A 12,746-nucleotide genomic window follows, 5' to 3' on the forward strand; every position below is an offset into this window, starting at 1 on the left:
TTTCTCTTCAGTTGAACTAGGAGTTTTATCCACATTAAGTTTATTTAAAATATCCCATTTTCATTTTAACTGCATTTCTTTTAAACACTGAGTAATGAAATGAACATGCCCAACTCTTCTGTCACCATGATAATTATTAGAACAAAATAATTATTTATTATTTCTGCATTTTGTTAACCATTTCCTGTAGTACTGCCCCATCTATCCATTAGTGGTCATATTTCCATTACAAAGTTTGTATTAATCTATTTGAAAAATATTTTACAGTTTCATTGATTTAACTTCAAAGTCTTTTTCCCATTCTAATTTTGTCTTACTTTTCTCATAACTCTGCTACATTCTCTCTTAGCTTGCATTCTATTACTAATGCCTGATTAAGAGGAAATCAGTATTTATGGCAAAATCCTAGTAGTCAAAATGAAAATATTCAATGATATTGAAAATCACTCACTTCAAATTTTGCCCGAAGAGATGGAAATTTTTTTTTGCTTTTTGGTTTACCAGGTTTAGCAGCCGATTGACTGTTCCATAGTAGAGAGGATGTTCCCTCTGAAACACAAATGGTACAAAGACTTCATATTTTTCAAAGAATGGTCAGCAGCTTTTGCATAAACACAAATGATAATTTATCCTATTAACACAATTTAAATTTCTCACAGGAAATTTAGCATCAATTAAATCAAGGAAATTTAAAAACAAAATGCATTTATACATCAAACACGTGGAAATCTGCAGATGCTGGAAATTCAAACAACAACACACACAAAATGCTGGTAGAACACAGCAGGCCAGGCAGCATCCATAGGGGGAAGCGATGTCGACCTTTCGGGCCGAGACCCTTCGTCAGGACTAACTGAAAGGAAAGATAGTAAGAGCTCTTACTTTCCTTTCGGTTAGTCCTGACGAAGGGTCTCGGCCCGAAACGTCAACAGCGCTTCTCCCTACAGATGCTGCCTGGCCTGCTGTGTTCTACCAGCATTTTGTGTGTGTTGTTGCATTTATACATACTCATTTCCCACTTTAATCAATACGATATGGGAAAGTCCTACTACTTTGTTCCTGTGTTAGAGTGGAGACTGGGAAGTATTGAATGATACAAGTAGTGGTGTCAGATGATAGAAAATAGTAAGGGCTATTGAATATTAAAAAGGACAAATGGGAGATGTAATTAGCAGAAAATTATCCTGAAATTACCACAAAAAGTAAAAAGAAACTGAAAGCTGTAAGTGTGAGACACAATGCTGGAACAGCTGATTACCTTGAACAGTTGAATTCAATATTGAGTCCAGAATGCTTTCATGTGGTAGTTGAAAGGTTTTGAGTTTCATTTACAGAAACCAAAAGTAACTGTATAAGTGGGATGCAACTTTAAACATAAAGAAAACTGGATACTTAGGGTACCCCTTTCAGAGTGAACAGAGGTCCTTTGCATTCAATCTGGTTTTTTTTTAATGTAGAGGTAATGACACAGTGAACTCATAGAGCAAGTGCTGCTTGTCTTAGAAAGAATTTCAGGGACATCAGGAAAGGTGCAGGTGAAAATATAAATGCTGAAACTCCGGCAGTCATGTGGGAAAATGCTGTAAGACGGAGTGGGTATTGGTGGAGATCCAATAGCAAACCAGAGCATCCTGGTGGGAAAGGTCTCTTCAGAATATTGAAAGGTGCAAAGGAGAAGATGCATCTGAGAATGATATCACATTGGAGCAATAAGAAACTACAGGGAAGGATCCCTTCAATGTGAAGCTGATGAGATACTTAGGGATTTCTGATCTGTTCTGGTGGGAAAGGAGGGAGTGAGAGCCACCGCCACAATTGCAGAGGGTGAAGACATGGCCGCTAAGCTGATTCAGTGTGCTACGTGTATAATGTGGGAGGTCAGGGACACTGATGGTGCCACCGGCTGCTACAGCTGTGGAAAGTGTGTCCAGATTCAGCTTCTGAAGGAGCATGTTGCAACAATGGAGAAAGAACTAGATAACCTCAGGTTCATCTGCGAAAACGAGAGTTTTCTGGACAGGAGCTACAGTGAGGTTGTTACACCTAGGATACCGGAAGAGAGAAAGGGGGCGACGATGAGGAAGGAAAGGATGCTTGAAGTACAGGAGACCCCAGGGGATGTACCTCTCGTAAACAGGTTCACTCTCTTGGAAGCTGTCAGGACAGAAGATACTGCCAGTCTGAGAGGCAGACAGGTCTGCGAGTCGAAAATTGGTGCAGAAGCAGAGCCGAGGAGTCAGACATCAGGAAGAGCCGTGGTAGTAGGGGACTCCATAGTAAGAGGTACGGAAAGGGATTTCTGCGGCAACAGGCGAGATTTAAGGATGGTGTGTTGCCTCCCTGGTGCTAGGATCCAGGACATCACGGACCGATTGCAGGGAATCCTCAAGGGTGAAAGTGAACAGCCGGAAGTGGTAGTGCACGTCAGCACAAATGACATTGGGAAGAAGAGGAAGGACATTCTGCAGCGGGACTTCAGAGAACTCGGAAGAAAGCTGAAAAGCAGGACTTCCAGGGTGGTTATCTCTGGTTTGCTTCCAGTTCCTCGTGCTGGAGTGGGCAGGAACAGAGAGATAATGGATCTGAATGTGTGGCTGAGGAACTGGTGCAGGAAGCAAGGATTTACATTCTTGGACCACTGGGCTATGTTTTGGGGTATGGATAAATTGTACAAAAGGGACGGGTTGCACCTTAATAGGCGGGGGACCAGCATTCTGGCAGGCAGGTTTGCCACTGCAACACGGTTGAGTTTAAACTAAGTAGCGGGGGGGGGGGACTGGACTGGAAATGAACTGGAAATATAAAGATGGAGTTAAAGGGAAAGTGAAAATAGGAAAAGTTAAAAAGGACAACAGAATCAATGGAGCAGAAAGTTCAAGAAGAGATCATATAGTATGGCCAAGTGAAACAGGAATTGATATGAAAGGTGAGGGGAGTAATGAATTAAAAGTATTATATATGAATGCACGAAGTATAAGGAATAAAGTAGATGAGCTTGAGGCTCAGTTGGAAATTGGCAAGTACGATGTTGTGGGAATAACAGAGACATGGCTTCAAGCGGACAGGGCCTGGGAAATGAATATTCAAGGATATACATCTTATTGAAAGGGCAGACTGACTGGCAGAGGGGGTGGGGTGGCTCTGTTGGTGAGGAATGATATTCAGTCCCTTGCGAGGGGGGACATAGAAACAGGGGATGTAGAGTCAGTTTGGATAGAACTGAGAAATTCTAAGGGTAGAAAGACCCTAATGGGAGTTATCTACAGGCCCCCCAAACAGCAGTCTGGATGTAGGGTGTAAGTTGAATGAAGAGTTAAAATTGGCATATCGCAAAGGTAATGATACAGTTGTCATGGGGGATTTCAACATGCAGGTAGACTGGGAGAATCAGAATGGTACTGGACCCCAAGAAAGGGAGTTTGTGGAGTGCCTCCGAGATGGATTAAGAGAATAGCTTGTACTGGAGCCTACCAGGGAGAAGGCAATTCTAGATTTAGTGTTGTGAAATGAACCGGATTTGATCAGGGACCTCGAGGTAAAGGAGCCATTAGGAGGTAGTGACCATAATATGGTATGTTTTAACCTAAAAGTTGAGAAGGAGAAGGGAAAATTCGGATGTGTCAGTATTACAGTTGAACAAAGGGAACTATGGAGCCATGAGGGAGGAGCTGGCCAAAGTTCAATGGAACAATACCCTAGCAGGGAGACAGTGGAGCAAAAATTTCTGGGAATTTTTGGGAATTTCTGGGAATAATGCAGAAGGTGCAGGATTGGTTCATTCCAAAGAGGAAGAAAGATCCTAAGGAGAATAAGGGGCGGCCGTGGCTGACGAGGGAAGTAAAGGACAGTATAAAAATAAAAGAGAAGAAGTATAACATAGCAAAGATGAGCGGGAAACCGGAGGACTGGGAAGCTTTTAAAGAGCAACAGAAGATAACAAAAAAGGCAATACGCCAGAAAAAATGAGGTACGAAGGTAAACTAGCCAAGAATATAAAGGAGGATAGTAAAAGCTTCTTTAGGTATGTGAATAGCAAAAAAATAGTTAAGACCAAAATTGGGCCATTGAAGACAGAAACGGGTGAATTTATTATGGGGAACAAGGAAATGGCAGATGAGTTGAACAGGTACTTTGGATCTGTCTTCACTAGGGAAGACACAAACAATCTCCCAGATGTAATAGTGGCCAAAGGCTAAAGGATGAACTGAAGGAAATTTATATTAGGCAAGAAACGGTGTTGGATAGACTGTTGAGTCTGAAGGCTGTTAAGTCCCCGGGACCTGATCTTCTGCATCCCAGGGTACTTAAAGAGGAGGCTCTAGAAATCATGGATGCATTGGTAATCATTTTCCAATGATCTATAGATTCAGGAACATTTCCTGCTGATCGGAGGGTGGCTAATGTTGTCCCACTTTTCTAGAAAGGAGGGAGAGAGAAAACAGGAAATTATAGACCGGTTAGCCTGACGTCAGTGGTGGGAAAGATGCTGGAGTCAATTATAAAAGAGGAAATTACGACACATTTGGATAGCAGTAGAAGGATCAATCCGAGTCAGCATGGATTTATGAAGGGAAAATCATGCTTGACTAATCTTCTGGAGTTTTTTGAGGATGTAACTATGAAAATGGACAAGGGAGAGTCAATGGATGTAGTGTACCTGGACTTCCAGAAAGCTTTTGATAAAGTCCCACATAGGAGATTAATGGGCAAAATTGGGGCACATGGTATTGGGGGCAGAGTACTGACATGGATTGAAAATTGGCTGGCTGACAGGAAACAAAGAGTAGTGATTAACGGGTCCCTTTCGGAATGGCAGGCTGTGGCCAGTGGGGTACCGCAAGGTTTAGTGCTGGGACCACAGCTGTTTACAATACACATTAATGATTTAGATGAAGGGATTAAAAGTAACATTAGCAAATTTGCTGATGACACAAAGCTGGGTGGCAATGTGAAATGTCAGGAGGATGTTATGAGAATGCAGGGTGACTTGGAGAGGGTGGGTGAGTGGGCAAATGTATGGCAGATGCAGTTTAATGTGGATAAATGTGAGGTTATCCACTTTGGTGGCAAGAACAGGAAGGCAGATTACTATCTAAATGGAGTCAAGTTAGGAAAAGGGGAAGTACAACAAGATCTAGGTGTTCTTGTACATCAGTCAATGAAAGCAAGCATGCAGGTACAGCAGGCAGTGAAGAAAGGTAATGGCATGCTGGCTTTTATAACAAGAGGAACTGAGTGTAGGAGTAAAGAGGTCCTTCTGCAGCTGTACAGGGCCCTGGTGAGACCCCACCTGGAGTATTGTGTGCTGTTTTGATCTCCAAATTTGAGGAAGGACATTCTTACTATTGAGGGAGTGCAGCGTAGGTTCACAAGGTTAATTCCTGGAATGGCAGGACTGTCATATGTTGAAAGATTGGAGCGACTGGGCTTGTATATACTGGAATTTAGAAGGATGAGAGGGGATCTGATTGAAACATATAAGATTATTAAGGGATTGGATACACTGGAGGCAGGAAGCGTGTTCCTGCTGATGGGTGAGTCCAGAACTAAAGGCCACAGATTAAGAATAAGGGGTAGGCCATTTAGAACAGAGATGCGGAAAAACTTTTTCACCCAGAGAGTGGTGGATATGTGGAATGCTCTGCCCCAGAAGGCAGTGGAGGCCAAGTCTCTGGATGCATTCAGGAGAGAGTTAGATAGAGCTCTTATAGATAGCGGGGTCAAGGGATATGGGGAGAGGGCAGGAACGGGGTACTGATTGTGCATGATCAGCCATGATCACAGTGAATGGCGGGGCTGGCTAGAAGGGCCAAATGGCCTACTCCTGCACCTACTGCTACTGTCTATTGAGAGCAGATATGTAAAAAATGAAATAGGTACGATCACTTAAATTCTCTGTAAAATCTAGAGACCACATTTGGAGGGGTACAAATGAGAAGGGTGAATATTGGAAAAGAGCGTGAGGGCTTTGTAAAAAAACTGGTGAGAATTTTAATTGGAGGCACTGCGCAAGTAGAAGTCAGAAGTCAGCATGTAGAAGGATGAGAAGATGTGTGATAGGATAAGCATTAAAACAGAGCTTTTTACTCAAGCCATTACAATCCCATTTACCTGGAGCTGAAACCATAATCTGACATCTAGTGAGGATCGCAAGCAAGAAGTCATTATGGGAATGCACTAGAAAACAAAATCATTTTCCTTTAGTAATATATTCAATCCATCACAGCTTAGATACAAGTCAGCATCAGAGAAAAGGTGTCATGGATATTTATTTTCATCTAAATACTGTGTCAACATTCTTTGGTGATCCAAGAGCAAATTAATTGATAAAGCAAAAAAAAAACTGGGAATCTGAATCTATAACAGAAAGTGCCAGAAATATTCGAGTCAGACAACATATGAAGAGGGAAAAAGAACCAAGGCTTCAGGTGATCATCCTGCAGTATTACTTTGTGTTGCAGCCCAAGCACTGGCAAACTATGTACCTTAGGAGTCAAAAAGGCATCACAAACATAATATTTGTATTCATCTTTCAGATATGCTTGCCACCGTAGCTCCTGAGAGCTTTAGCTCTAATGGAAATCAAATATTAATTGCCCATCCCTAATTATCCTTCAAAAGGTGATGGTGAACAGCCTTCTGTAGTCTATTAACTTACAGTACTCTTACAGTGTTGTTTTGTAGTGAGGTACCAGAAATTATGAAGGACTAACATTTTCAAATAAGAATGATATGCAATTTAGAGGGGAAACCGCGGGAGGTGGTATTCCTACCAAACCATACTCTGATTGGTTTTGGTGGTGACGGTACAGATTTTTGCAGGTGCTGTAATATCAGAGAAAACTGCAATACATTTTGTAGGTGCCTCATTGAAACCACCATGGTCTACGCAACCTACAACCACTCTCCAAACCAAACTCAACATTAGAAAGGAATACACATAACTGCACAATTTTAGTACCAAACAACAGGAATACTCAGGTCACTTGCACACAAGGTCTTGTACTAAGCATGAAAGAGGTTATCGACAGACAGCCAAAATCAAAACAGATGCTGCTTTGTTGGGAAGTTACTCGTTAAAGAAAATTTCTTTCTAATTTGCTACAGATCTTTGAAAAGATTATTTACTTAAAACATTAACTTTTTTTTCTCTCTCCACAGATGTTGCCTGACCTGCTGAGAAATTAAGAGTTTTCAGTTTGATTTCAAATTTCCAGCATCTGCAGTATTTCGCATTAACACCCTTCATTTGGGAAATGGATATATTAGTCGGCACCACCTTTTGCCAAAATTCAATGTGCGGTCATGCAGTGAGACATGGATTTAAGATGCTGTAATAAAGCAGATAGACAAATAAAAAGCTATTTGCAGGATTAATAGATGCTTGGTCATTTATTAGATGCCCATCCAGTAAAGATTTAATAACATTAGGAAGGAAATGGAGAAAAACTACAAATTTTAATCATTTGAAATTCTAGAATTTCTATACAAATTTTCAATGTGACTTTCAGTCTGGTGTGGTTCCAGTACTTAAGAAGGGCCAACCGAATGTCTTAAATGACTACCGTCCACTGGCCCTGACCTCACACATTATGAAGACCCTAGAGAGGCTGGGCAACACACAAAATGCTGGGGGAGCTCAGCAGGCCAGGCAACATCTATGGAAAAAAGTATAGTCAACATTTCAGGCTGAAACCCTTTGGCAGGACTAGAGAAAAAAAGCTGAAGAGTAGATTTGAAAGGTGGAGGGAGGGGAGAGAGAAACGCCAAGCAATCGTGAAACTTGGAGGGAGAGGGGTGAAACAAAGAACTAGGAAGTTGATTGGTGAAGAGACAGAAGGCCATGGAAGAAAGAAAAAAGGGGGGAGGGGAAAAGCACCAGAGGAAAGCAATGGGCAGGCAAGAAGATAACATAGGAGAGGGACAAGGTGAAGGGGGTGGGGAGGCATTACTGGAAGTTTGACAAATCGATGTTCATGCCATCAGGTTGGAGGCTACCCAAACAGAAAATAAGATGTTATTCTTCCAAACTAAGTGTGGTCTTATCCTGACAGTGGAGGGGGCCACAGATGGATATATAGGAATGGGAAGTGGAATTAAAATGGGTGGCCACTGGGAGATCCCGCTTGTCCTAGCAGATGGAGTGTAGATGCTCGGCAAAGCCATCGCCCAATCTATGTCAGGTCTCACCGATATACAAGAAGCCACACTGGGAACACCAAACACAGTATATGACCCCAACAGACTCAAAGGTGAAACGTCACCTCACCTGGAAGGACTGTTCAGGGCCCTGAATGGTAGTGAGGGAGGAGATGCAGGGGCAGGCGTTGCACTTGTTCTGCTTGCAAGACAAGCTTATACTAGAGAGGCTGGTCCTGGCTCACCTCCAACTGCTGGTCAGATCAGCCCTCGATCCTCTGCAGTTTGCCTACAAGAAGCACATTGGAGGAGATGATCCTGTCATCTAGCTGATGAACAGAGTCTACTCCCATTTGGATAAGCAGGGCAGCACTGTGAGGATCATGTTTTTTGATTTCTCAGGTGCCTTCAATATCATACAGACCTCATTGCTGGGGGGAAAGCTCCATTCAATGCAGATTGGCACTCCAATGTATCCCGGATAATGGACAACTGACTGGCAGACCACAGTATGTGTGGCTTCAGAGTTGTGTGTCAGACATGGCGAAAACAGCACTTGGCTCCTTCCTTGTTTACCCTGTATACCTCAGACTTTAGATACATCACCGAGTTATGTCTGATGACTCAGTAATAGTTGGGTGTATAAAGGGAGGACAGGAGGATAATACAGGACCCTGGTGGAGGACTTTGTCAAAAGGTGCAGGCTGAGTCATCTGCAGCTCAATATTAGTAAGACAAAGGAGTTGATGATGGACTTTAGGAAGACTAAGCCTGCATTGCTCCCTGTTAGTATTGATGGGACGTGGATTTGGTGAGGTACCCGGGTACCTCAAGTACAAGTACAAGTACCCGGGGGTGCACCTGGATGACAGACAAGTAGAGTACCAACACAGAGTCTATGTACAAGAAGGGCCAGAGTCACTTCAATTTCCTGAGGAGACTGAGGTCCTTTGGAGTATGCCGGCCTCTCCTTCACCAGTCTGTTATCACCAGTACAATCTTCCATGCCAGGGGTCACCAAACTTTGTTACACCGCGGACCGGCTGTCAGGAGGTGGGGGGTGTTATTCACGACCGGAATATAGGTGATAAATCAACTATAAATCACTTATAAGTGACTAATACACTCAATTCCATTTCTAACTGGATTTATCTAACAAATTTAATATTAAACACACAGCACATATTTTCCTTGCATGAATATAGTGATAAATCAATTATAACTCACTTATTAGTCAATAGCATCATAACATTTTAAGTAACGTTTGGATATTAAACACACAGCGCATATTTTTCTCATATGAACATATAAAATCATTGCAACACACCAAAATCGCTGAATCAGTGGGAGCCCTGGGCTTGTTTCCCTGCAACAAGATGGTCCCATTGAGGGGCGATGGGAGGCAGCGATACTCGAAGGGGGTTCCTCATGTCCAGTCTATTCTGCAATTTAGTTTTCATTGCATTCATTACAGAAAACCCCGCTTCACAGAGATATGATTTTGGAAATGGAAGCAATGTTTTCAGTGCTTTCACGGCTATTTATTCAGCCTTGACTTTGATCCAGAATGCTGGCAGAGATGTCATGTCAAACATACTTTTCAGCCCACTGTCATTTGCAAGCTCGAGGAGTTGATCTTCCTGTGCTGACATAGATGATTCACCAGGGACATTCACAAATGGGTCACGGACTCATTCCTTTGCACATCTTGGGTCATTTGCAATTGGGAAGTTATGCTCGAATTCTGTCGACAGCGAAGGTAGGTGATAGCGCACCAGCTATGAGAAGGACGGTGCAGCCTCAGTCTCTCCCAAAATCCCAGCTAATGTTGGGAACATGTCAAATATGCCCCTGTCCAGTCGCCGTCCCCACAGTCCAAGGCTAGCCACTAAGCATGACACTCTCAGAGCAGCAGCATTTGTGGAGGTGGTGGCTCTCAGCACTTGCTTCTGTCCCGCTTGCTCACGTTTTTTCTGCTCAAAAAACTCAAAGGGTTTGTCTTTAAGTGCAGGGTGCTTGGACTCAAGCCGAAGCAGTTTTGAGGGCTTCATTGCCTCATTAGACAGCTTGTCTCCACATAACACACACAGGGAACTTGGAGCTTGCCAGTCACCAGTTGCATTAAAGCCATATTTTATGTACGACCCGTTGTATTTTCTATTGAAGGAAGCTTTCTTTTTTTTTTCCGCAGTCTCGGCCTCAGCTGTCTCTGCGTTATCATCATCGTTAGGCCTTTTATGTCCCTTACCACCTCTTCCAAAGAAACTCTCAAGTTACATTTGTTTTTTCACTCAGCGAGTCGTTGTAGGTTAATGACCGACTGATGACCTCGAGTGGGTAATGACCTCGCTTGCGTTCAAGTTCAACAGTGGGCATGACAGGGAATGAGTAAAGGTGCAGCTGACTCATATCTTTTCATATTGCCAAATCATGTTTCCTCACAGCCCGGTAGCACATACTTTGCGGCCCAGTACCGGTCCGCGGACCAGAGGTTGGGGACCACTGTGCTTTGCGGTTGTGTGCTGGGGGCCATCAAGATGGGTGACACCTACAGGCTCAATAAGTTGATTAGAAACACTGGTTCTGTTATAGGAGTCAATCTCAACACACTGGAGGCTGTGGTAGGAACAAAGGACTTTATGGAAAATCTTGGCAATGCTAGACAATGTTTCTCAGCCTTTGCATGCCACCTTGGCTGAACAATAGAGCACTTTTAGTAACAGACCAAGACAAATATGCGGCTCCAAAGAATGCTATATGATGTAATTCTTACCCTCGGCCATTAGGCTCTATAATGAGTCAACCTATAGCCGGGGAAGTGATGCCGCCTCCTGTTAGAGGTAACTTATTTTACTTCTCTTCTAATGTTTATATCTGTGCACTGGCAATGCTACTGTGAAACTGAAATTTCCTTTGGAATCAATAATGCATCTATCAATCAAATTTAGGCTCCAATGGAAATAAGACATTTTAACTTTAGTAATTGGTTTTGTGACAGATAAAGCTCAAAAATTTATCTGAAACATTGTAAAGTCAAGTACTGTAATGATTTGCCTTTTTTGCACATGGGAAGTGTTTGATATTTTTCTTTGAACAGGTTCCATGGTTTTCTTTGTCTTGGCTGCTTGTGAGAAGATGAATTTCAGGTTTATATGCAGAATACATACTTTGAGAGTAAATAGTCTTTGAAGCTGTGATTCCTCTGTCCAAGAGAACATTTTACAGCCAAAGTTAATTCATGAAATAAAAGCCTCATGACAACCTCAAATATATCTCGTAATCCTGAACTATATTTTTTAAACCAAAACTCTACCATTAATAATGGTTGGGCAAGTTATAAAACAAAGGATCCTCAAAGCACACTGACAATAATATCTTAATTAGACTAGTTTTAATTTAATTAACCAGAATATAAATATTGACTTTACAAACAAAGAAACATAACTAGTTGTACATGTGGAGCAAAAATAGCTAATACACCCTTTACGACCAATTTCCAATCATCCTTCTATCAGCTCGGTTATCACCCTTAGCTAGATACCTATGGAAAGAGCACAACTTCAATTTCAAGTTCAAGGGCTTGAACTTACTCACCAACACCTAGCTACTCAATCTCCCAAATAAGTTTGAGGCAGCAAAAGACAAGGTGAGTCATCAACTTTTGCCGCAGTGGCACAGATCACTCTGATCCACCCCACCCCTCCACTAAGCTATACCCATTACTCAGCCGCTAATTCACTGTTAATAGAAAATTTATGTTAAACTTATTCACTCACTCTTTCCAGAAGCCTCGTAAACTGATTTTACTCTAAAAGACATGTCTCAATATTGATTCCTGGGAACTTAACTATTTATTTTACTTTAGTCTGAAAATCATCCATCTACCCCAGTCTCTGTTTTCTGCTTTTAAACTAAATCGACAGCTCCTGACCCTTAAATTTAATGGGCCCCAGTATTACATATATAGTTATATGCCCTATCATACTGATAAAAAAATGCATTAATTAATTTACAGAAGAAAGGGAAAAAATGTTGAATTGGTTCAAATTATTTTCTTGATCAATACACAAATGTTCTCCATCTGTTCAAGTTCATATCCAATTCAGTTTTGAAATCTATTTCCTCCACTCATTCACTTGCTTGTCTGCAGTGAGATTGTCATTGGCAAATTAGGGATCACTTAATTGAATATTACCCAAATGCATTTTGGGTCAATACAGAGCATGATCTTATCATCAATCTAAAGTGGGCTAGAAGAGGTGCAGCGAAGTTAAGATGGCACTAACAGCGACTCTTCTGCTTGAATCTTTGGAAACAGCTCTATTTCTACTGTTGATATCTCTTTTTCTTTTCAAGGTTCTTTTGAAGATCCTGACCTGGAGTTACACTCTGACTTTGGTTCTTTGTGGGAATGGTACCCGCTCTCAGGGTCTCATGACCGGAAGCTTTTTGACACCCAAAGGATGCAGCTTGGGAGGCAAGCACACCTTCATGGTTCCTGATTTTCTTTGCTCTGGAGACATGCTGATTCTAGGCTAGTGCCCCGACCAAGGCATCGAGGGAGAACACAGAACATCAGGAGTAGAGGGCTAACTGCCAGGGGTTGT

General features: G+C 42.1%; 1 protein-coding gene across 3 annotated transcripts in view; it reads right to left on the reverse strand.

Annotated features, from left to right (window-relative positions):
* tada1 (transcriptional adaptor 1) overlaps positions 1-12,746 on the reverse strand; it is a 101,292-nt gene that overhangs the window by 43,879 nt on the left and 44,667 nt on the right. For 2 of the 3 annotated variants that reach the window (XM_059984828.1, XM_059984827.1), the window contains exons 3-4: positions 6,112-6,177; positions 452-549 (exon numbers count right to left, since the gene is read on the reverse strand). In XM_059984828.1, coding sequence (XP_059840811.1) covers positions 452-549; positions 6,112-6,177 — 164 coding nt within the window. The remainder of the gene's footprint in view (positions 1-451; positions 550-6,111; positions 6,178-12,746) is intronic. The other variant, XM_059984829.1, reaches the window with a different exon arrangement.

Source organism: Hypanus sabinus, chromosome 11 (assembly GCF_030144855.1).
Source record: "Hypanus sabinus isolate sHypSab1 chromosome 11, sHypSab1.hap1, whole genome shotgun sequence".
Lineage (NCBI taxonomy): Eukaryota > Metazoa > Chordata > Chondrichthyes > Myliobatiformes > Dasyatidae > Hypanus > Hypanus sabinus.